Source organism: Natator depressus, chromosome 22, assembly GCF_965152275.1.
Source record: "Natator depressus isolate rNatDep1 chromosome 22, rNatDep2.hap1, whole genome shotgun sequence".
NCBI classification, from domain to species: domain Eukaryota; kingdom Metazoa; phylum Chordata; order Testudines; family Cheloniidae; genus Natator; species Natator depressus.
Genome location: NC_134255.1, coordinates 14,351,306 through 14,372,314, shown reverse-complemented (window position 1 = coordinate 14,372,314; position 21,009 = coordinate 14,351,306). Strand labels below are relative to the sequence as shown.

General features: G+C 44.7%; 1 protein-coding gene across 3 annotated transcripts in view; it reads right to left on the bottom strand.

Annotated features, from left to right (window-relative positions):
* Nucleotides 1–18,815, bottom strand: part of DIXDC1 (DIX domain containing 1) — a 65,410-nt gene extending 46,595 nt beyond the window's left edge. The window contains exon 1 of one of the 3 annotated variants that reach the window (XM_074936512.1): nt 18,703–18,815. In XM_074936512.1, coding sequence (XP_074792613.1) covers nt 18,703–18,759 — 57 coding nt within the window. In that variant the 5' untranslated portion in view covers nt 18,760–18,815. Of the gene's footprint in view, nt 1–12,824; nt 13,022–18,702 lie in introns of those variants that run through there. The other 2 variants (XM_074936514.1, XM_074936511.1) reach the window with 2 other exon arrangements.
* Nucleotides 18,816–21,009: the final 2,194 nt, after the last annotated feature.

Below are 21,009 nucleotides of genomic sequence, written 5' to 3'. Positions count from 1 at the left end.
GTGGCTCAGACCCAACTGATGATGGGACAGCTTTTGCAGGGCTCAGGACTACTCACCCCAGGAACTATTTTGCTTCCAGTAACAGGGCGCTATAACCATTTTTCAGTGCAAAAAACACCCCTTTAGGGTGAGCGCCTCTTCTCAGGCACTGGAGGCACTTAACGGTTAATTAGTATTATCTAATACTTCTGTTGCAGTAGAGTCTGGAGAGTGCAGTCAAGATTCAGGCCCCATTGGGCTAGGCACTGTAGAAACACACAGGAAGACAATATAATTTAAGGAGACAAGTGACATACAAAGGGTGAGGGGAGAGGAATACATATATAATTGTGTACATATTTGCTTTTTTCATTATAAATAGATGAAGTAAGAGTCAACTATCCTCATCTGCCCCTCAAGCAGTCATTAACTGGCTGATATATTTTGGGAGAGTCACAGCAGAAGTATGTCTTGAAGAGAGAGCTGACAATCGAGCAGCCTTACAGACTGGTTCAGGGAGGGTCTTCCATATGTAAGTAGCAGTGTGGATGAAGGTGCAGAGACTGTTTTATGAGGCGCTGATAAAGAGGTGGATGAGGCAGGCACTGATAGCAGAGCGGAGATGGCAGGGTTGACATGGTAGAACCCATGGGCAAACAAGCAGGAAGGAGTAGAGCTGGGAAGGATCCTGAAAGCGAGGACCAGAAACGTGAACTTGATGCAGTGAAGCAGGAGGAGCTCCGAGAAGGATTCAAAAAGGGGAGTGACAAGATCAGAGAGACAAGCAAGGAAAATGATCGCAGTAGACTGTGGGGATGGAGGACAGTGTGAGTGCTAAGGAATCAGGAGACAGAAGGTTGCAGTAATCAAGGTGGGATATGAAGAGGACTTGGACAAACGTTTCAGCTGTCTAGACAAAGAGAAAGAGCTGGATCATGAACATATTATCAAGGAAGAAGCAGCAAGATTTGGATATGGGCTAAATGTGCAGGGGAAGAGAGCGCAAGAAGTCAAAGATGATATCCAGATGATACTGTTTGTCACCAGTGACAAGGAGAGGAAGGTAAAGAGTAGATAAGATACAAGAGATTGGTGGGAATAGCTAAGGCATGTGAGAGAGAACTCACAACAGATGTGTTGTTTACTTCCTTTCTGAACTTCAAACTTATGCCTCATTACATGCCAAAGGCAAGTGACTCTCTCAAAAACCACATGCCCCATTATGTGTTAATATTTACATAACACAGTTTAGATACATATGAGGGACAGAGTGTGTCAGCTTGTGGAGTCAAGACTCCTGGGTTCTATTCCTTGTTACAGAAATGATGTGTGACTTTGGGCATGTCACTTACTCTCTGTCCATTTTTTTTCCCTGTCTGTGAAAGAGGGATATTAATCCCCACCATGCTAAAATGTGTGAACATCCTGGAAAGGAGGGTGTCATAGAAGGGGAAAATACCCAACACCATCTCTTCCCAATGTCACATGACTCAGCCTGCAGGTGGAAAGAAGGAAAGCATAACAGCATCAGCAGCATTAATATTCCCCTCCTGCTTCTCCCATCTCAGTCTCAAAATGAAATACATAAGTTATATAGGGCTTGTACTGAATTAGGATTGTACCTGGCTCTTAACTGGCTGGTTTGCCCCTTTCCCCAGTTGAGAGAGAAGAGAAATAACTAGCTCTTGTAGTGTGACATCTCCCATGATGCTCTAGGCATTAGTTGCTCTAGGCATTCTCATCAGCCCAGTGTAACTTACCATCTGCCACTTAGGGCTCAATTCCCTCTCCTTTCTAGCACAGTATCAGTGGGGAGTCAGCCATGTCTGCCTGGCAGTAAACAAAACATCATGCTTTAAGGGCAGGTTACTGTGCCTTCATGTACTAGTCTGCCCTTTATTTTACCCCTTTTTAGAGTCCCACTTGAATGGGACAGTATAGGGATAACTCCCTTGAAACTTTCAAAACTCTCTCAGAGGTTTGGGGGCTGCTTGTTTTGAAGTTCATCCAGCCTCTTCTGCTTTCAGTAGACAGCACAGTTGATATAACAAATCCCTGACTTTTCTTGGGTTCTGAACTTCTTGCGACCTCTTCCCCATGGACCCTCACTGCCATCTTCATCTGCTTCCGGGAAAAGGTACTTCTTCTTCATTTCCAAATTTATTTGGTGACAGAAAAGGTCTCAAGTGTCTGAATCTCTCCCCATGGCTGGGCTTGGGGGTTCAATCTGGGATGGTAACAGGTCTCACAGTCTTTCTTCTGCTTTTCCTTTACATCTTATGAACACGGCTCACAGAACAAGTCTAGCGAGATCAGTAAGAAGCATTCTCTACCCACTGCCCTTATGCTGTGGGGCTGGTTTCAATATTAAAGTAATTCAGTGTCCTGGATGTTCAGAGCCCTGAGCCAAGTGTCTGCAGCAATGAAGCTCAAAGGCCAACCTAATTGCATCAGGAGGTAATGTGTTTAAGGCCTTGCATGGTTTCTAAGCTCTCTGACATTATCTTAATTAGATGATCTCTGTAATCTCCCATGTTCTTCCACTTTGAGTTTCTGTTGGTTTTGTTTTGACTAGGTCTTTGTAGAAGCAGAGAATAAAACCCCATAAACAAACAGAACAATGTTACCCTCCAGACCAGCATAAAATGATCCATCCTGGAAAGAGATGCCTGGGTCTGATTCAGGCTGCCAAATAAACGGGAGCAGCCTGGATCTGGCCTCCATGTAATGAAACCCAGGACACTGTGGGCCTGAGTGAGTCCAGCTTGTCTATGTGGGGTATGTTACAGCCAAGGCTGCTCATTCATAAAATGTTCACTTCAAAGCCTGACATTCAATTTCTTTCAAAACAACGTTTGGGCCAGTGTAAATTCTTTCTTATTCAGTATAAGGCCTGTCCCAAGCACATAGAATTCCTCAGTCATGGCTGCACTGTCTGGAAAGGAGGCATTAGTGCAATTTTGCACAGATAAGGAGGCAGAGATAGTGCATGAGCTGTAAAAGACAAAGGTGCATCAAAAATCTTGAAGTAGCATCCAAGCGAGTGGTGAATCAGGTCAGAATCAAAAAGAACTACCTGACCATCACCCATATTTGGAATTGAACGTGGGCATTTTTAAAATTCTGGAGTGTTTGGAGAAGTGCTTTTAGCTGACTTGCTGAGATATGGAGAGAAATATCATCCGGGGATTCTGCTGGAATTCTAGCCAGAACTGCAAAAACTGTTCTCCATGTGATTTCTGGCCCAGTCTTGAAGACCCAAAAGGTTCAAACCACTGGGAGAAGTGACCTAGCCAACCCCTTATACCACACTATTTCCCGAGTGTGATGATAATAGCTTCCCAATAGGGGTGCTTTAGAATGATTATGTCTAGGAACTTACAGAACTCTACTTTCAGGAATGATTTGACGAGAGAAAACAATACATGTGGAGGAAGGAATAAAGTCTGAATGTTGAACTAGCCTTGGCTCCTTCCCTTTTTATGCCTGAACACAGAGCACTGGGCATACTCAACAGGATTTTCATGCCTGCCTTTCAGTTTGTATGGTCTTCAGCTAAATTGTTGCTTCAGATCAGTAAACTAATCTCAAACAATGGTCCCCAGTTTAATTAGCTGGATTTTTTTAAAAAATAGAAGCACGGGGTTCTCTTCTGCCCTCCTTTATACCATGTAGCCCTGCTGAAATTATTGGGGGTATGTGGCCATGACCAACAGAAGAATTTGGCCCAAAGACTTTAGACTGGATGTGCCCAAAGCTGTAGAAAGCCATTGACCAGGTCTCTCAAATTGCTGAAGCGATATTCCAGTCAGCTCTGTGTGGTCAGGATGTGTGTAATTGATGAAGCAGAGTTCTAAACTCAGCTGTCTAAACTCACCTTTCTAAATATAGATCTCACATAGTAACATCTCTAACCCTCCATTTAAAACTCCTAGTTTGGCAGAACAGTATGTCTGGCTCAAAGTACAGAGGAGCTGGAATCTTTACTTCTGAAATCACTTGCTCGAGTCCTGACAGTAATGGCTGGGTGGGAATGACAGCCACCATCGGAATCCCAGCTAGGCTGCCATTTGCTCCAGGGAGGGAACTAAGTTACTGGCCTGTGAAGATTGTTTGGTCTACGAGGGAGCAGCTTGTTGGCAGAGTTTCAAATGCCAACTCAAGCTCCAAGAGGTATGTGAAGGATGAGGTGATGGGCTAAAAATGCATTTCACACATTAGCCAAAAGAAGACAAGGGCAAGAATTTCCAGAGCTCCCAACCACCTAACATGGCATTTGTCTATAACAATTTCTCTAAGAAATTTCCCCATTTTCTCCTTTCTTTCAGCCACAACCAAGGTCCCTCTTAATAATGGGAACCTTGGGTTTCAAAGGGGGTATCCCCATATTTCCCGCAAGAAAATCAAACTCCAGCCAATAGAAGGGGTAGGGCCAATGTGATAACAAAGAAGTTGTTGCCCATTCCAGGTCTAACCCCCGTGTGGCAGCATATAATACCCAAAGGCACTGACTAATAATCCTCTTCATTCAGCCTCCAGAGCTCTGAGAATTAACCATTTGGAGTCTCTCATGTTTTGATCAGAAAATCATGCCTGAAATGTAATTTTAACACCTTCTGTCACTCAAGAGCTTCTTAAGTCCACACGGACTTATCAGTGATGCTGCAAACTCCACACTCTCTCTTCTGTCCATGCAGACTCAGGTCTTAGCAGTGCTGGGTACAGCTCAGGGAGCCAGCGAGCCTGAGACTGTTAGCAAATTTTCAAATATGTTATTTTCGGAAATACCATTTCTAGAGCCAAAGAAGAGTAATTGGGAATTACAGACCCTATTTTTGTTATGGTAAAGTCAGGCCCAGATTAATCAATGAGCACTCGGCGCACTTGCACAGAGCCCCTATCTCAGGGGGCCCCCTAACCACCCAGAAACAAAAACAAAACTGAGTGGCGCAGCAACTCACACAAATTTGGCCCAGCTGCTCTTCCATCTTGATGGGGCTATATGAATGCAGGTCGTGCAATGGGAGTGAGCAGAGCTGGGTGGCTGGGATCAGGAGGAGCCACCCTAAACCAGCACAGAAGCAGAGCACTGAGCCAGGGGGATGCTGGTGAGTGCCCAGGAAGATCCCAGGGGCAGTGGGTAAGGAGCTGGAAGTGAATTGCTGGTGGACTATGTGGGTGAGGGTGGAGAGTAGAAGGGCTGTGGGTGAATGGGGGTTGTTGGGGGTGGTGGGGTTGGGGTCCAGGATGCTGAGGGCTGCGGAAAGTGGGGCTGCAGTGAGTGGGATGTATGTCAGGGCTACTAGAATACCAGGATAAGTGGGGGCTTGTAGAGGGTTGTTGGGGTATATCTGGGGGGGCATTCAGGGATCTCTGTGTGGGGGGTTGGAGGGACAGGGCATTTGAGGGTCTGTGTATGGAGTGGTGAAAGAGTGGCATTCTGGGATGGGCTATGTAAGGGTGGGGTGCTTTAAGAAAGGAGGGGAAGCCCCTAATTTCCATAGTGCACAGGGTGCCAAAATTCTTTAATTTGGACCTGAGTACAGTGTGAAACCGCAAACATTGTGGGCCCAATTCTTGGCACAGCTGCTCTAGAACCATAAAGGGCTGTACAGCAGTGAAACTGACCTCCAGGGAATACCCCCCCCCCCCATGTGTATGTGGCCCCACTTGGCTCAGAGCTAGTAGAATAGCTCTACACCAACCTTCCCCTAACAAGTCTCGGGGTAGGGGCCTGCCAGAGAAAGGAGGTGCGGGGTGACTAAAATGCTGTACCCTCTGGAGCTGTGGTCACTCAGTGTAAGTTAGAGTCCTGAGGCTGCTGTAACTTACACAACAGCTAGGCAGGCTGCACCACAACCTATTACATGCCCACACACACACCTTGTACATTTAGGCCAGGAGATGAGAAAGAGAGAATCAGGAGCGGTGTGATGAGGCCAAAAAATCGGAGAACAAATCCATTTCAGACCCTCTCTTCAGTTTCCTGCACTCTGGGCTGTTGCTGCTATAGGGATCACGACACCTCGAGCTGAGAGTACATAGAGCTAGTGCTTAGCAACAGGTTCTGTACGTTTAAAAATAGCTGGAACATTTCCCTTATATTTTAGTCTGTTTCCAAGCAGCGATGAAGTGGCTCGCAGCCAGGAAAGGGGGCTGTCAAATTCACAATTTAACCACTTTGGGGCACCACTGTGCATCAAATGAAATTGGGCCTTGCCCAAGCCCCAGCTACCTACCTCAGTTCTGATTCTTTAGGAGACCGGGAGCTTAAAACTTAAAACTGCTTAAAACTGTCATTAGATGTGCTGCTGGATGTGCCATCTTTCCCCTGAGATATAAAACTCCGCTCTTGAACACTTGTCATCATTTATTACAACCCATTTTTTTGCAAGAATTGGGTTTTAATGACAGTGTCCTGAACAATTTCTACCTCAAATATTCATATTCTGCCTCCCTTTATCTCCCCCCCCCCCAGTTTTAATTCTTCACTTCCTCTCCTAAACTCTTGCACAGCCATGTTCTAAATAGCCATCTTGTTCTACCCCAGAGATGATTACATTTCAGTGCTGGGTGAAATGATTCTTGCATGTGCATATGTATATAGATATTTTATACAATCAGCGATGCACTTTGGAGTCCATTTGGAAAAGGTGCTATAGATAAAAAACTTGTATTTCTATTTTTTATTTGTAAAGGGACGGCTCAGTGCACAAGAAACAAACTCTACTTACAGTTCTGCCGGCTGGGAACAAGCTGCTTTATTCAACTACATAACAGACTGGGGGGAAACAGGCACTAACTAGGAAGTAAGGGAGGAGTGGAGCATGGCTCCCATCCATAATACTCACTGTAACCCATTTAACTCCTTGACCACTTTTACTACAGTTTTTTTTTTATCACACATGACACAGAAGCCAACTCCACCACTCACACTCTACTGACCACAACTTCATTTCAGTTAGTTTGCTGCAATGTAATAACAACTCCCCTTAAGTCTCCTCCGATGAAACCAAGCCGAGGTGAGGAGACCGCAGAGAAGAATGATCTGTAACAGACATCTGAGTATCAACCATTTTTATCACTATAGACTAACAGGATATTTAAACTTTTGCAGGACACAAGTGGGAGAAATATCCCTGTGAATTCCTTTGTTTCCCTCAATGTAAGCAACCTGTACCTTCCTTTGGCTCTGCCCAAATGGTTGCCTCCCCAACATCTGGTAAAAGCTGTGATACCAGAAATCTCACTCCATTCCTGCCTGCAGTGGGGTGTTTTTGTAAGTGGCACCTGATCTTGCTTTCCCCAATTGGGAACTTTGCTGGTCACTTCCATAACACGATGGGCAGACCCTGTGATTGTGCTATTTTCCTACACATGTACCTTTAGCCCCTCAGACTGTTTCTAAAGGCCCTGGAAGTGCTGACCAAATCCCCTATCCCTAGACAGGCAGCTCTGTGCATTGATGCTATGCCTGAAATGTACAGTGGGCATCCATCTGGTTAAATACTTCTTGGCACTTCTGCGGGATATCATTACCTCTGAAGTTTAACAAGAAGGAAAGTCACAAAAGGCAAGATGCCAGAGTGTTTTCATTTTAAATTGACTGCTGAACTCCCCACACAACACGCCATTCCCTTCCCAAGCTGTTGCCTCAAGAATAATTTCTGGCACCTTGCAGAGGGTGTTTTAGTGCCACAGCCTCCTCTCCAAGCTGGTTTTTCAAAGCCTTTTTTCTTTAAATAAACATAAGGTTTCCATTCAAGCCCACATGTAACAGGCTTTGCCCTTAACAGTCAGAGATCATCAAATGGTTGCTGCCAGTATCTTGGAGTAGAGGCTTCTTTCACCCAGAATCTCAAATGGTTCCACTGCACCAATTCAAACAAATCAAAGACCTAGTTTAAAGTTTGTCAGATCAAATCTGGATGAAACATTATTCAAAACTTCAAGGAAGAAAAGGAACATTGTCCCTTTATATTCAGGGTTAGACAGCAGCCAGCTCTACATACAATGTAAGAGAAAGGGAGTCAGGAGCCTGGTGTCCTTGGGAAAGGCTGGGAACAATGTGGCTGAAGAGTGCTGTGGATGATGCTATGTCAAGACAAAAATGGGTACCCTCCAAGGAGCAGGAAGTAGCCAGGGAGGCAGCGTGATCTGATGTACAGGGCACTGGACTGGGAATCAGGAGACCTAGATTTTATTCCTAGCCAGTGACTCACTGTAAACTTGGGCAAGTGACGTCTCCTCTTTCTGCCTCAGTTTCCCATTTGTAAAGTGGGGATAACAATTTTTACCTTTCTCCGTAAAGCACTTTAAGGTCTATGGAAATAACAATAACGACTTAACTGTTAATATTATTATTAATATATCTTGCAAAAGGATGGCAAAGCTGCTGCTGAGGAATCGATGCATAATCTAGCCCAAGGTCATTTAGTGAGTCTGTCAGAGCTGGGAATAGAACCCTAGCTGCTTGACTCCCAATGCTGTACCTTAACCACAAGGCATCTTTCCTCTGTTAATAGCCCTGCTGCTGGCCAGGCACAGGGGCTTCTCTGTCAAAGTGATCAGAAACCCTACTTGGCCAAGCACTGAGGGATCACAGTATCTTGGTAGGAAGAAAAGAATCTCTCAGTGTAAATCAACATCTGGTAAACCCCAGCTGTGTTTTCCAATGCTTCTACAGCAGAATTACCAAGCAGCAGCTGCCTGGCATTTCATAGACCAGATGGGCAACCTGGCAGGGCCATGTGGCATTAGCAGTTCTTTCATCTCTCTGCCTTTCTTGATCTGAATAAGCTTTAAGCATCTTGAACCTGATTCTCCACTTACTTACAACAGTGTAAAACAGGAATTACAAAGTCAATGGAGTTACACTAGAGTAAAACTGGTGAGAGACCAGAATCAAGCCCACTATGTGGAAAATATCAAAGCCTTTAAGGAGTCACATATAGCCTAGTCATTGGAATCCAGCCTCAGTTGAGCCACCACATATCAAGAGTCACGGCCCCATAGCAAGTACACAGGGATAGGAGTGAGCCTAACGATCTGAGCTACTACAGGCAGGGAGACAGAAAAAAGTAAAAAACAGCTCTCCATGGTGAATCCTATTAGCCAAAAACAGTGTTCATTACAAAGGGATACCTACGGCAGATTTTTTTCTGCTAAGATCTCAACAGTTGAGAGAGAGATATCTATCATGGACCAAGAGGAACAGAAGAGCTGAGAGAACCACATTGGAGAGAGACTCCTCAATGCCAGAGAATTACTCTAACTTAAAAAAAAAAAAAGGCTCTTTCACTGGCACTTGGATCTCACGGAGATGGGTACTATTTAACAACCTACATATAAAAATGGGTATAACAAATCCTGTTAATGCAATAAGACAGACTGTACATGCATAAAAGTCAGGCAGTTCCCATCACAGCAACCACTCAGCTAAAACCCTGCAGCGCAGGAACTATTATTATTTCCCACAACTAAGTGGCAATTCTGAGACTCTTTGCCGCTGTCAGGCAATGGCACTCTGATTCAGAAAAGATTCACACAGGGGTCCTGGAAGAGTCCTCAGTGTTTCATCCTCCAAGGAGGAGTCAGCCCGATGCAAAGACCATGCATGTTCTTCAAACACAAGCCTGGAAGGAGCAAACAGCCACTTTAGGCAACACATTGCTCATAAACAGCCACCTACTGAGTCTGTCAAAGGAAATGATCCTCCTACTTCCAAAGGAAAGTATGAACAGGGGAATAATTGTTGAACTTCAGCAGCATTAACTGCTTGGAGCTCTCAAGGCCTTTTCTGACATGTTTACTGAAGCTCTGAATTCCCCATCAGTCTGAAACAACCGACAGAAGTCTGTGCTCGTGTCCTAAATAAGTTGCATTTCTTCAGTGAGAGAGGTGCTGAGTTGAGACCACATGGACTGCATCATAACAAAGTAGATCCTGTCCTCTAGGGTATAATCTTAATGTTATAATCTGCCACTTACAGCCACCGTGCATTCCCGTGCTGCCGTCCAGCTGTGGGTCTGAATTATTTAAAGGCTTCAAAGCAGCAAAAGCTGCCTTTACAAACAGCAGGGAAGCACCTTCAAGGCAGACTATTCCATTAATGAAAAAGGAACAGGAGTTGTATGATGCCCATGGGAGAGCTTTCTGCATTTGAACATTAAACAAAACTCACTCTGCTTTAGATGTGTCCAGATGACATACTTGCAGCCTCTTTTGGCCTAGGGACTTTAAATGGGAAGGGAAACAGCCCTGAATTGCAGTTTGAAGGGCCCCTCAGCAATCAGGGATTATGTTAGTCACTGAGAAAGCACCTTGTGACAGGTGAAACAGAACAGGCACCAGCTGCAGAAGGGGCAATAATGGCACATTTCAACCCCTTCTCCTGGGTTAATGAGCCTGGTCCTTAGCCAGCAGGATGGACAGGGAGGGAAGGAAACAAAGGGAACTTACCCAACTCAGTTTACAGGCTACATGCAAATTCCCATGTGCAAATTGACTCCTGCTTAAGCCGGAACCACACCTGCTCCGGAGGACTGCCTGTACAGTGGGTGCATCGGAGCCCTGTGTGTGCATCTGTATGCATACTAGTGAGTGGTGTGCATGTGAGTTGTGTGTTTGTGCGTAGCGTATGGCGTGTTCATCTTCCATGCGCAGGTTTGGAAATGGAGCCCACATTCTGCAAGGTACATGATTCCAGTAACAGCCACCAGCTCACGGGAGAGATGTGCTACGAGAGGCACAGCAACAGTTAAGTTGGTATGGTGGCTCCTTCAGTACCACGGTTAGCCCACTGTGTGAAATCAGGTCTAAGACTTTTTAGCTTGGGCCTGGTTTTATACTCTACCCCAATGCTGAGAAGTTTCTACCTCTCAGCGCTCCTTACATCAGCGTGCTGGGTTGGCGTCCATCATCTTGACCTTTGCCTACACATAAGGGCTGCACAGACATTGGGGGACACTGTGTCAAAGCTGTGGGAGGTCTATAAACAACCCTTTTAAGGTATAAGAAAGTATAATAGAGGGAGTGTGTCTAGTGGGTCAGAGCGGAGGATAAGGAATAGGGACTTTTAGTTCCACTCCCAGCTATATAACTGACATGCTGTAAAATGGGAATAATGATACTGTCCCACTTTACTAACTTGCTTTTAGTTTAACTTGCAGTGCATGGGCTAGCCTAGTACACTCAGCTGCCATGAAGGGGATTTAAGGGGGAATCCCAGTCTTGTTTCTCTGCCCCATGGCTAGACCAAAGTGGGAATATTGGAGTTTCTACTATTAAACTGGGAGAGGAAAAGGTTTTTGTTTTTTTCCCATGGCTACCAGGACAGCCCCTGGATGATACCAGACAATTTGGGTGGGAGCAGACGTTGCAAAGAGACTGATTTCTGCTCCCACATGGAGAACGCTTGTTTCATGGCCACCATCTTGGCTGACACCTGGAACTGAACAGGGCTGAAAGCAGGAGTCTCTACAGCTTAAGCTAAAGAACCCGACTCTCTAGCTCAGAGCTATAACAGACTGACATCCTTTGTAATGGGCACAGAAGAGATAACACACACTGACCAGTGGATTGTACTAAAACTGCATGTGTTTGATATAGGGTTGGGGTTTTTGGTACAGTCAGGCAGGAGGGCCTGGTACAGGGATGCTGTATTGAGAAGGGGGAAGAGTATTTATACTGTTAAGCAGGAGAGATTTCAAAATGCAGTAGAGTATTAAAAGAGATAAATGTGGCCTGCCATGAAGCTGAAGTCTCAGGCCCTTCTTGTCCCCCCATTCTCTGTCTGGGCCTACTAAAGCCCAGAAGGGACCTGTGTTTGTGGTGAGAATGGTGACAAAGAAAAGTCATGTGATGATGGGCCTTGGAGTGGATGAAGAAGCACTAAATACAAACAAAACAAGCCACACTACCTAGGAAGTAGTAAAATGTAACAAGATCATCACTTCCATGTGAGGAAGGAAACAGCAGGAAATCCTTAATTCCAGCACAACCCCCCTGTTCTCCTTCCTTCTCATCTTACAGACAGAAAATCCCTCCCTACTGTGGTCTATATGGTGCAGCACACTTTGCCCACAGAACCAGCCCAGCAGTGGCATCTTTTAGTGGGGCAACACAGAGGCAAATGGCAATTAGACAAAGTTAATTTAAACTAACTTTCTGTGCATCCTACAAAAGGGAGGGTATAAAACTATCCACTTCCTGATGTAGTCTCAGGAGTTGTATCTCAGTAACTTCTTGGCAGGTCTCACCCAGTGATTCAAAACTCACCTGGCTCCCTGCGATCAAAACAAGGAACTTAGACACACTTTAAAAATGATGGTTTCCTCCTGTCCAAGCTGAGTTTCAATCCCTGGCTATTTAACTTACAAAACGTGATGAAAAACAAACCACACAGACTACAACATGCCACCCACTCTCAATGACTCTGCATGCCCTTAAAACAGACGTACAGCCTTTCCAACAGCAATTCAAATTCAGAGACCTACAGAGCACAAGAGGAGCAGCCAGTTTTAAAGGGTAACTGTTCCCTCCTGACCTCGCTGCACTTTATATTACGTTTTGATCCCAGAGTAAATGCTTCTGCAGCATTTTGCGCTGAAACTACCAGCAGTTAATTACCCACAAACTCTTCAAAACTACTGCAAATCTGCAGAATGCCAGCTGGGCTGCCCAGTATGCATCTCTTTCTCCCTTTCCAAGACAATTTCTCTCTCCCTGTTTCTTATTTAGTTCTGCGAAGCACTGGGAGGAACACAGTTTTATGAGAGATGCTATATAACAGAAAGCTGCACTGCCCTGTAAGGGTCTTTATGAGACCTGGGACATGCATTTACCTCTGAGAAGCCCTCTTGCAGAATATCCAGTAAATTCCCCCTGGCCAAACAGGCAAGCATTCTTCACGAGCCCGCCAAAGGGCCACGTTCTCAAAGCACACAGAGCAGATCCTCCAGCTCAGGGCGCGACCTCCTCCTCCTCCTTTCAAAGACAAAGAGTTGGAGCTCATCGGGGACCTTATTCATAGTCTCATATGTGCAGCCCGTTACTGCAAACAGGATACTTGAGCCAAAGTCAAGGCTCGTACTGAGCATGCTCATGAGGGAGCCACTGAGGGAGTAGCAGGCGAGATGTCACACGGTTCCTATAGAAACGACTCAGCTCACAGGATGCAGGCCCAGGAACCAGGGGTGAACATCTGAAACCTATTTCCAGCCAGCGGCCCTGGGCCCTGCGTCTCACATGGCGCCTGCTGGTACAAGAGACTTTCAAACCTACCAAACACAGCTCGCCCTGTGCTGTTTGGGGGTGGGGAGAGCGTGCAGGGTAGAGGTTAGCAGACAGCAGATTCCTGGCTTACTTAAGAAAGAAAAGTTAGACGAAAGGCTGGAACCGCTGCTAGCTGTAACTTTCATTGTTGCTGTGAAGTCATGGAGAAAAAGCAGAGCGCTCAGCAAACCCAGCTCCAGTACAGGGACAGGAAGCTGCAACCAGGCCCTTAGATAATTAGTTATATTTATACAGCACCAAAGCAGGGCTCTGTGTGCTGTGAGATAAAGTAAAGAGGTAAAAGGGAAGCAACTTCCAAAAAACAATTTAACATAAAGAAACTCTTCAGAGAAAAATTACAGCTTAACTCTAGCCAATCCATCAGACTTCAACCCATCACCATTGTCAAGGGGCACATATCAAAAAGGATGTAGCCTCCTGAATGAGTGCCACCTAGATGGGTCTCTAGCTAGGTCCATAAAACAATGGGTTGCTCCTGCAAAGTCTGGCCTTTCTACTTTCACCCACTGCCTGACAAGCATTACAGGGTTGGTGGGTGATTAATGAGCCACTTATCAAATTACAGCCCACCCCCTTGTCAAATGCCCAGAAAAAAAATGAAGAGTCTTACAGTGTGGTCAGAAGATTAGCAGATCCAGGCTCTTTCTGCAAAGATATGCAGCAATCCCAGAACTGCCCAGTGAAACTCAAGCTGCTCCTTAGGATTTCATCATATGGTTTTGGCCATGCATTTCGGAGCAAGACAATATATTTAATACACACTACTGTTTCCTGCCCAAATATAAAAAAGCAGAAGGCTTTGGAGTGGTTATCAATGCACAGATATATTATGCTTTGCTAGTGATCTCTCTAATACAGCTGGGTGGAACAAAATCATGGGACCAAAGAGTATGCATTATTGCCTGCAAAAATTCAGAAACTCGGGCTACAGGTCATCCACCAACATTGCCAACCCCAAGCTTTCAAAAATGAGTTGGGCCCCAAAAATCATGAGAGTGGCTTAACAATCATATGATTTAAAAAAATAATACATTTTAGGTTATTTTTATTTGCCTTCTGGTTATCAATGTTTTCAAGCTTTTCTCCAACCACAATGGCTCAAAATTTACATTTTTTTTAACTATTTAATAAAAGCTGAGGTTCTTGTGTAATCACATGATTGCAAGGGCTGGGGCTTAAAGATAAATGACAACTATTGTGTGACTCACAATAAAATCATGAGGGCTGGGAACATTGCTTATGTGCACTCAAACATGTCCCTCATGCATCCTTGGTCCTTCCTGCTTTTGGAACACAAAATGGCCAACAGAGTGAATGCAGTTAAGATTCAATCACAATTTTTAATAAATAACATAGATTGGGCCTTTAGGTTTTCAAGCAAGAGCTAGATAAAAGGTCCTCTTGGGATAGAAACGTGATCTCAGCTGAGAAATAATGGGTTTTTGCAAAAGACATTATAATCAAACTCTCAGCTATTAATCTCAAAACTAGGCCCTATTTATGATATACTTTTTAATGCAAAAAGTGCTATATAGTAAATACATATTTGTAGCAGATATCTGAGCATTAACAAGTGAGGATATTATGGTCATCTCTCTGCATCAATTGAGTTTAAGACAAAAAACGAGACAGAAATGTAGTTAAGCAAAATCAAATCCATGCAAGCGCAAAGCACTCATCTGCACAGAAAAGTGACAGATGTCTCAAGTGGTCTTTGATTTTTTTTCAGTTTGGTTTATGAGTTTTATAGCAGATTAAATATGATCTGCTCATAATCCCTACAGTCCAGAGATATTTTTCAGCTACAGGAAAGGCAGGCAGCCCCCAGCTCTGGATTTTTTTTAAAAAATGATGAAACATAGAGAGATGATCTTCTTGAACAGCTTGGAAATGTGGGGCACCCAACAGTATTTAATCTGTAAAATATATTGTTCAAATAATGCCAAACAAAATTCACTGAGAAGAATTTTCCATTTTTCATGGTCCCAAGGACAATTTAGTGTGTAGCCTTCTGTATTAATATTAGGTAATGATGAAGCACCTTTATTAGCGCTTTCACCCCAGAGTCCAGAGACTGGAAAACATTTGGGAAACAAATTGAGATGCTGCCAGCTGCTTTGAGGAGTTAACTCTGCTGTTAAGTTATTACAGACAGTTTGTAACCTTTCATTCAGCTACAGAAGCCATAAATGAGATCATGGCAGAGACTGTTCTGGCTTGTCTGGGATGCAGATTCACTTTCTCCAGAAGTAGGTGTGACTATAAAAAAATCTAGAGTATAAACAACAATCCCAGGTCTCAGTGTGGGCTCTATATGGCACCAGCACCTTGAAAAATATAACAAACGGGGCCTGAAATAAGGGGTAGGCACTGGCCTGGCCCAAATACATACAGCATACTGTGCATGGTACACCTTCCAGGGCACCCTGGAGTGTGTACCAACACTGACAGGGCACATCATGCCATGCATGGAACACATTGCACAGCACACTGCACCACACAAAGTTCACTCCAATTGGTGACGGATGACACGGTTAACAGATTGGATGTTTCATACAGTTGATAGCCTCATGGATTGAGCAGTTGTTTTCACACACTGACCAACAGAAGAGTCCCTGTACTTCCTTTGGAAAGCCTTGTGGCAGAATCACTGAATGGGAGGAACAGGCCTTGCTGTTCATGGGGTGGCTGTGTCTTGCAGGCAAAGCAGAGTCCAGTGCAGTCTGGGGAAATGGCATTTTGTTACTAAACCAAATAGCTATTAAGCCTGACAAGCATCTCTCCACCCCCCCCCACCCCCCACCCCCCCGCCACTAGGAATGCGTAAGCCGAATTGGGCATTTTCCTGGCATGATCCAGGGAACCTGAAGCCAGAGGTGTTGCCCATAATACTGAAGAGGTCCCTTTTAGTCCTCTCATTATGTGGCCATCCCTGAACAAGACAGAGGATCCTGTTCAGATGCACTTTGAGAGAACTGTGGAGAGACTGGGCTGGCCCTGAGCTCACTCAGTACGCTTCCAGATATTACAGACCATCTGGGCGATGAGCTCTCATCTGTCTACCTTGTTGGATCAACCTGTAAAACAGTATATTGGCTTGAAAAGATCATAAAGATTATAGACCTTCTGCCTGGTACCAGATGTGCAGGGAGGAGGGAGTGTCTAGAAGAGGAATAAAACAGCCCCCTCCAGTCTAGAAAACTGATAGACCAAAGTGCAGGATGTTCTTTTATGGTTGTCGGGAATCAGAGATGAAGCCATCTGTGGCTTCCATTCTGTAAACTGGTTTTGCTGTCAAACTCTTGCTTCTTCACTGGGACTCTGACCCCGAAACTACACAATTGTGACAATCTAAATGCCAGAAAGAAAAAATCAACCAAATGATGATGGCTGAATTGAGAGGCAATGGAGGATACTTGACCCTTTATCTGTTTACAATCATAATTTAAACAGGGAAGATATAAGTGCATATTAAAAATACTGTATCTGTGACGGTATCTCCCTGATCCCACACTTTGTGGGTCACTGTCCTTTCAGATTGTAAACCTCTTGGGGGCAAGAACTGCATCTTCATATAGGTTTGTACTGCACCTAGCACAATGGTCTAGATGCAGTACAAACCTATAAAAACAATCTGTAATCCACCTAGCCCCCTTTTTTGTCCTATGGCTGCAAGAGTGTTAACAGACCACTTCACCTTCAATGGTCCCGTAGAATACGTACCAACTACTTATGCTAAACAACCTTGTATTTAGCTGTGAGACTCTGAGTACCTTTCCCAGACCTGAAGAAGAGATCTGTGTAGCATGAAAGCTTGTCTCTTTCACTGACAGAAGTTGGTCCAATAAAAGATATTACCTCACCCACCTTGTCTCTCCAATGACCTTCAGAGCAGATGTGTAGGATGTTAGAGATTTGTTGGTTACGGTGACCTCTGCTGGCCAGTTCCAATATAACCCCTGTGCTTCCATACCCGTTGTCACAAGCATGAAAAGTACAATTGTTAAATCCCATGGTCTTGCTTCTGTATTTCCTCTATTTGAGATGTGATTATGCTAATTTAACAATTAAAATGTAATAATAATAATTACAAACACTTTGCCCTTCCATTGCCCTGTCTGTCCAAAGATTTCAAAGAGAGACAAGGTAGGTGAGGTAATATTCTTTATTGGACCAACCGCTGATGATGAAAGCAACAAGTTTCAAACTGGACAGAGCTCTTCTTCAGCTCCATGTAACTCAAAAGTTTGTCTCTTTCACCAACAGAAGTTGGTCCAGTAAAAGATATTACCTCACCCACCTGGTCTCTCTGATATCCTGGGAACATACGACTACAACTATACTGCAAACAAAGATTTCAAAGCATTGAACAAACATTAATTAATTATTCCTCGTGTCTACCCTTGGGAGGTAGAGAAGTATCACTGGAAGGACCAAGGAGCACCAGTGAGACAATACTTGGCGCCACCTCAGATCCCTGGCCCTCCCTGCCCAATATGCCATCTCTAGCAATGGCCATCCCTGATGTTTCAGAAGAAGAAAATAAAAAAAACACAGGCTACACTGAAGAAAAAATCCTTTCCAGACCCCTGCAGGTGTCTAGCTGAAGCCCTGAAGCATGAGCTTTTAGGAACATAAGACATAAACCGGGAATGAGCCCTAGGGCTACTGAGCCCCACCCCCTACCATCATAAGCAACCCCATCAGACAATCATACTCTTAAATTTGTCCAGCTCTCTCGTAAAACTAATTTAGTTGCTTGCCCACACAACTCCTATTGGGAGGCCGTTCAGAACTTCACCCCACTGAGGGTTAGAAACCTTCCAATTTCCTGAATTTGTTCATGGCCAGTTTATAGCCATTTGTTTGTTTGCCAACATTGTCCTTTAGCATAAATAGCTCCTCACCCTCCCCTGGTATTTACCCCCATAATGCATTTATAGAGAGTAATTATATCCCCTCTCAGCCTTATTTTGCGAAGCTAAACAAGCCAAGTTCTTTCAGTTTCCTGTTGTAAGAGAGGCCATCCATTCCTTTGATCATAGTAGTAGCCCTTCTCTTCACCTGCTCCAGTTTAAATTCATCTTTCTGTACTATGGGTGACCAGAATTGTACACAATGAGTCAGTGGCAGAAACAGAAAGAGAACCCAAACCTTCTGACTGCTAGTGCCCTTGCTCTCACTGCTAGATCACACTCCCTCCATATTTAATAAAATTAAACAAAACAAAGTCAGAGGTATTCTTGGAACTGTCATAAAAGGAGAAATGAAGACAAGTGAATCTGATGCTGAAAGTATCTGAGGCCATCATAGCCCCTACCATAGTACATACAGCCCTGTAGTGCCCCATCATTACATTCATTAGCTGCCCTGGCATCCAACAGAGAGGTTTTCTCCTGGGCAAAATAAAGAGTATTGGAAATTTACCGAAGGCTCAGCATGCTGAGTTGCACTGCTAGGCACCACGTCCATAGGAGTTCCCATGTCAGCCTCCACGAAGCTAGATCACAACACGTTGGAATGGACCAGAAGATTCTCCCCTTGGAAACCTGAGGTGAAGAAGGAAATGCATTAAACACATGGAAAACAAACTTTTTAGGAAAAAAAATTCTACCTCTAATGCTTCAGGGGAAAGCAACCCTCTCCTCCCATCCTCTGCAGCAAACACCTGCGAGGGGCTAGGGACTCAGGTAATGGAAAACTAACAAACTGTCTGCCTCACAGGCAAAACCAAAGCATTTATGAATATGTATCCTGCAAGTGGTGGGTCCTTCCAGAATTGTCTAGATTAGAATAATCAAAGCACCCATGCACTGTGACTGCTATAAGGCCTTTAATTATACTCTGAAGCCTCAGTACTTCCAAATATACAGGTTTCAACACTTCAGCTTCAGTACTTAGTACTTCTAGTGTCAGTGATTTACAGAAATAAACAGTGAATTAACAGCAAGTTTTTGTGGGACCAGAGTGAAGGAAATTTCCCTCATAGGTGGGGGTGCTGCTTGAGCTTGGAACATATTGGGTTTGTATTCTGTCCACCATTTGTAAAGTATATATAGTGAATTGAATGCTTCTGAAACATGTGTAACATAGAGACTACTGGTCACACTGGCTCATACTATATAGATTTCACAAAGGATCATTTAGCCTTCATATGCATGCAGGAAATGCCATCCAACTTCAGTAGGAGCTATATATGCCAAGCAGTAGGAAGTCTGACTGTGGGAGCCAAAGCAGTACCACTCCCTATACTCTATTCTCCACGGCATTGTCTGATCTAGTTATAAATGACCCAAGCAATGGGTCACTTCTTTTAGGAAACTATTCCACTGCCTGTTAAGGAATGTTTCCTGATATTCAGCTTATATTTTCATTTGTTTAGGCAGGTATGTCTACACTACGAGGACTATACCGGCACAATTATGGCACTGTAGCTACGCCAAGATAACTCTGTAGCGTAGATGTGACCCACACCATTGGAAGGGTTTTTTCCATCACCGTAGGAACACCATCTCCCCAAGCGATAGTAGCTAGGCCACATTCTTCTGTCAACTTAGCTGAGTCTACAGGGGGGTTAGGCTGGCATAGCTACGGCACTCAGGGGTATGGATTTTTCACACCCCATGAGTGACATAGCTATATCAACTTAAATTTTAAGTGCAGAGCAGCCCATAGTTTCCTTCCTTTAATTCTAATGATACCCTCTTTACTTCTTAAAACACAGTTCAAAATACACATTGTCCGGGGCTTTTGGGTCAAGGAAACCTACCAATCCCACCCATCACCAGCACCCATCACCACAGAGCATCTATGTGCTGACATACCTATGGTACTTTTTTAAAATCTCCTGCTTTCCTTCCCTTTGGTTTCTCCCAGGCCTCCAGGGGAATAACATTCCAAAGGCACTTGCCACTGCGGCGCCTGATTCATGACAGCAAATTCGATGGCAATAACATCACGATGAATATGAGTTGCCTCCTTTGAGGTAGACAAGACTGAGACTGAAAGGTCCAAGGACAGAAAAGGAGGTTGGTGAGAGGTTGGAGGGGGTTGTAGGTATGAGGAGAAGCTGCAAAGGTTCAGGCTTAGCCTGCACAGCAGAAAGGAGGAGGGGTGGGGAACACCCCATCCATAATTAGACCACAATGAAGGTACAGGTGGCGTCACTGGGGAAGTATTATTCAGAGGTATGGAGGAGAATGTCCCTGAGGGTTGCAGATATTGTTGTCCTTGGGGTATCATCTCCCCAGCGATCTGGGGCACAGGGAAATGTCCTTGGACACATGGTGAGGGGATGGGGATGACACTGGGTGTGTGGTGGGGGATGAGTATCACTGGGTGTGAAAGGTAGAGGGGTGTCACTGAGTGTGTCATATGGATGTGTGGTGGAGGATGGGATGGTGTCACTGGCAATATGCATGCTGGAAGGTGTTCCTGGATATATGGTCAGCTGTCACTGGGTGTGCGTGTGGAGTGTGTGGTAAGGGGTGACACTGGGTGAGTGATGGGAGGCTAGGCGTATCCCACTGTAGGTGGTGGTATGGGGATGTCACTGGGTGTGCAAGGGGGCGTGTGTGTTTGTGTATGTGGTAGAGTGGTGTAACAATTTGTAGTGGGAGGAGAGGGGTGTTCCTGGTTGTGTGATAGGGGTGTCACTGTCTATTGGGAGAATGGGAGTGTAACTGTGTAGGGTCACTGGGTGTATGGTGGGGAGTTGGGGTGTCACTGGGTGTA